The following is a 4,147-nucleotide window of genomic DNA, read 5'->3' on the forward strand; positions in this document are numbered from 1 at the left end:
GCAGAGTATATGGCTTACAGAGTATATGGCTATTATAGAAAGCTATTTGGTTGAAGGGTCTGTTCGGTAAACTTAGCAAAGACTTACAGATTACTACGATTTTTTGCGATAGTCAGAGTGCTATCTTCCATACGAAAGATCAGATGTTTCACGAGAGGACAAAGCATATCAATGTTCGATATCATTTTGTGCGTGAAATTATTGCTCGTGGTGATATTATGGTGAGCAAGATTAGTACTCATGATAATCCTGCTGATATGATGACCAAGACACTACCAAGTGTCAAGTTTGAGCATTGCTTGGACTTGGTTAGTGTTAGCTGTTAAGATGTGCCCTTAGGGGCTTTTGTGGAAGAGATGGGGAGTTTGTCTTGACATAGATTTGAGCTCTGAATTAGAATTCGTGTCAAGGTGGAGATTGTTAAAGTTGTGACCCAAACTTTGTTGATCCGGCTCAGAAAGTTCCGCGGTGCGACCCATGTTGATGATTTCAATGGGATCTGTGGTGGTAGCGTAGGGATCGGACCGACAGGCCTGATATAGACCTTAATGTTTTTGGGTCTAGGACTGATATAGACCCCATCATTGTGTACACCTGATAATATGTGATATGTTATACTTGGATAATACGTTGCTTGTGACCTTAGTCTCTGTAATTCAGTTTAGTCTCAGTAATTCAGTTAATTAACCTAATAAACGAATTTTAGACTAAATAGTGTCACAAATTGACTTTCATTTCGTTAATTGTTAACAAAATGAATTTTAATCTCATACTTTAATTAAAACTGGGCATCGTATTGAAGCTTGAATTAGATTGGGGCATTGTCTCATACCGCAATAAAAGCATATTTTGACGGTTCAAAATTATCGTAGTTATTCTGCTTTTTTTTTGTACACATCACCATAAAAGCGTATTCTGACGTTTCAAAACTTTCATAATTACTCTGTTTTTTTGTACACACCACCATAAAAACGTATTTTGATGGTTCAAAACTGTCGTAATTAATCTATTTTTTTTATAGTGACTATTATTGATTATGACAAAGAAGTTATGAAGTGACAGGAAAACAGAAATAACTATTTGTGCAGAGTGGAGTAATATTGAATACAACTGATCATAATATATGTCACAAAAAAGATAAAATGTGAATCCAAAAAAGTGAATTGAGTTGTCTACTTTAGTACTTCTTGCTTGCCAGGGACACATGCAATATGGATTATTAAGGATTTTTGCTCTTTGGGATTAATCGTTGAGATTTTTAGCATTGAATCTAATACTATATTTTTAAATATGAGGATCCTACCCACTATTTATTGCAATTTTTATAAAGTTTTTACACATAAAATTATAATTTGCGTAAAAAATATTGGATGTAGACGAATTTGTTGTCTTTTAATTAACTCCATCCGTCACTGGACACACTTCTTCATGGTTTATTTTACTTATATAGTGCATTGATTACTCAAGTACAAGCTTTTACTTAAAGGGCTCAAAAGTCGCAACAAATTCTATCAAAAGCAATTACCAAGTGCCAACTACACTTGAAAAAGTTACTTCAAATCTGGTCCTCCAATGAATCGTCAGCTTCAAGTATCAAATGAGAAAGAACATAAATCATCATCACAAGAAGAAGAAGAAAAGAAAGATGAATCTTTTCAAGAAAATGCTCAAGAAATCCTCCAAAGTGATTATCAAAACCAACATTTGCAACAACTGCCTAATTATTTCACTTCCTCTAGTGCAACCTTAGTCCAAAAGCACCAAAGCAACACACAATGTCCAAGTCACGAAGAAGTCAAGAAAGTATTACTAAAAAGGAAGCCAAAGAGGGCTAAGCAAGATGTTATGGAAGTCCATGGAAGCCGCATTGTCCGAGCCACAGGGAGAAAGGACCGGCACAGCAAAGTTTCAACAGCCAGCGGTCCGAAGGACAGGCGTGTTAGGCTCTCGCCTAACACGGCAATTCAGTTCTACAACGTGCAAGATCGTCTTGGCTATGACCGTCCTAGTAAGGCCATCGATTGGCTGATTCAAGAATCTCAAAGAGCTATCAACGAGCTTGAAAAAACTCCCTTTCAAGTGCTTTCTAGAAAGATTGACTCGTCAAATAAAGCACTAAATTGGAGAAATGTGAAAAGCAAAGATGGCCAATTTGCTCTTGAACAGAGTTGGTCTGCTGATAAGAAAACGGAGTTAGAACAGTTGGCCCGCCATTCTTCGAAACTTAATTCTGCAATGCAGTACTCAGCTGATCAATTTCCAAAGGGAAGCTATAAAGAACAAAGTTCAAAAGTTTGTCCAGCAGATGTCAAGATTCAATCTTTGAATGACAACCAAATTGGGAATTTGAACTTGTTTTCATCAGAAGAGGATTCCAAGATTCAATCTTTTTGTGAATTGCAGACTCACTCAAAAGGCCATTTCCACTCAGAAACCAAAGAACTATCAGCAAATGATGCAAAGCTTCGATCTTTTTGTGAATTTCAGAATCACCAACAAGGCCATTTCCACTCAGAAACCGAAAAACAATCACCAAATGATGCCAAGATTCAATATTTTTGTGAATTGCAGACTTACCAACAAGGCCATTTTTACTCAGAAACCGAAAAACAATCACCAAGTGATGCCAAATTTCAACATTTTCGTGAATTGCAGACTTACCAACAAGGTCATTTTCACTCAGAAACCAAAAAACAGTCACCTAGCGATGCCAAGATTCAATCTTTTTATGAAATGCAGACTTACCAACAAGGCCATTTCCACTCAGAAACCAAAGAACAATCAGCAAATGATGCGAAGATTCGATCTTTTTGTGAATTTCGGACTCACCAACAAGACCATTTTCACTCAGAAACCAAAAGCGAATCAACAAATGATGCCAAGGTTCAATCTTTTGGTGAATTGCGGACTTACCAACAAGGCCATTTTCACTCAGAAACCGAAAAACAATCACCAGGTGATGCCAAGATGCAATCTTTTCGTGGATTGCAGACTTACCAACAAGGCCATTTCCACTCAGAAACCAAAGAACAATCAGTAAATGATGCCAAGATTCAATCTTTTCGTGAATTGCAGACTTACCAACAAGGTCATTTTCACTCAGAAACTGAAAAACAATCACCAAATGATGCCAAGATTCAATCTTTTTCTGAATTGCAGACTTACCAACAAGGCCATTTCCACTCAGAAACCGAAAAACAATCACCAAGTGATGCCAAGATTCAATCTTTTTGCGAATTAAAGACTTACCAACAAGGCCATTTGCACTCAGAAACCAAAAACCAACCACCTATTGATCCCAAGATTCAATCTTTTTGTGAAATGCAGACTTACCCACAAGGCCATTTTCACTCAGAAACCAAAAACCAATCAGCCATATTAAGCAACTTTTTCAATTTTCAATCATCTCGTCAAAATAAGTCCATCAGTTTTTCTGGTGATCATCATCAAGGCTTTCTACCACAAAATTTCCCCACAGTTTTAGGCCAAAACCAAATGTTCAATTATCAGAGGGAACCCCTTCAGTCCAGTTCTTACATCAATAATATTGGATTTGCAAATGATGACTTATTGGGACTTTGTACTGCTCCAATAATACAACAAGAAGAAGAGCAACAACAGGGTACACTTCCAACTCTTTCACCAATTAATGCATCTACTCTGCTACATTATCAAGATTAGCTTTTTCACCAAGTCCATTTCTTGCATAATGACTTTTTTTTTGAGAATATTTGTGAGTCAGGTATAATTCCTATTATAGAATGGAGAATGTTTGAAGGAGAGTCTTGAAGTAGCTGTTAAATTTAGCTCCGTGTGACCTATAACCTATAGGTTACGAGTTCGACATGGGAAGCTACTACGAATGCCTTGTATCAACGTAGAGTGTCTACATGTCACTTCCTTCGGGTAATGTATGCATCAAGATACATGGTCTACATCACACTTCGTTGGGGTGGGGCCAAAACGTGAAATCAGCCACTAATGCGTGTATCAAAATACATTGTCTACATCACACTTCCTTGTTTGGGGCCAAAACATGGAATTAGCCATTAATGATTGTATCAGAATACATTATCTACATCATACTTCCTTGGGATGGGGCCAAAATATGGAACCAGACACTAATTCTTGCATCAGAATACGTTGT

The 4,147-nt window shown here is 37.1% G+C and overlaps 1 protein-coding gene across 1 annotated transcript; it reads left to right on the plus strand.

Annotated features, from left to right (window-relative positions):
* The first annotated feature begins 1,572 nt into the window (after nucleotides 1-1,572).
* On the plus strand, nucleotides 1,573-3,898 carry LOC107844849. Its single transcript, XM_047397869.1, has one exon. The coding sequence runs from the start codon at nucleotides 1,573-1,575 to the stop codon at nucleotides 3,679-3,681; it is 2,109 nt and encodes a 702-aa protein (XP_047253825.1). The 3' UTR covers nucleotides 3,682-3,898.
* The last annotated feature ends 249 nt before the right edge of the window (nucleotides 3,899-4,147 follow it).

Source organism: Capsicum annuum, chromosome 10 (assembly GCF_002878395.1).
Source record: "Capsicum annuum cultivar UCD-10X-F1 chromosome 10, UCD10Xv1.1, whole genome shotgun sequence".
In the NCBI taxonomy this organism is placed as follows: Eukaryota; Viridiplantae; Streptophyta; class Magnoliopsida; order Solanales; family Solanaceae; genus Capsicum; species Capsicum annuum.

Excerpts from the sequence above, each read along its gene's own strand:
- LOC107844849 (XM_047397869.1), top strand. The coding sequence starts at position 1,573 with ATGAATCGTCAGCTTCAAGTATCAAATGAGAAAGAACATAAATCATCA.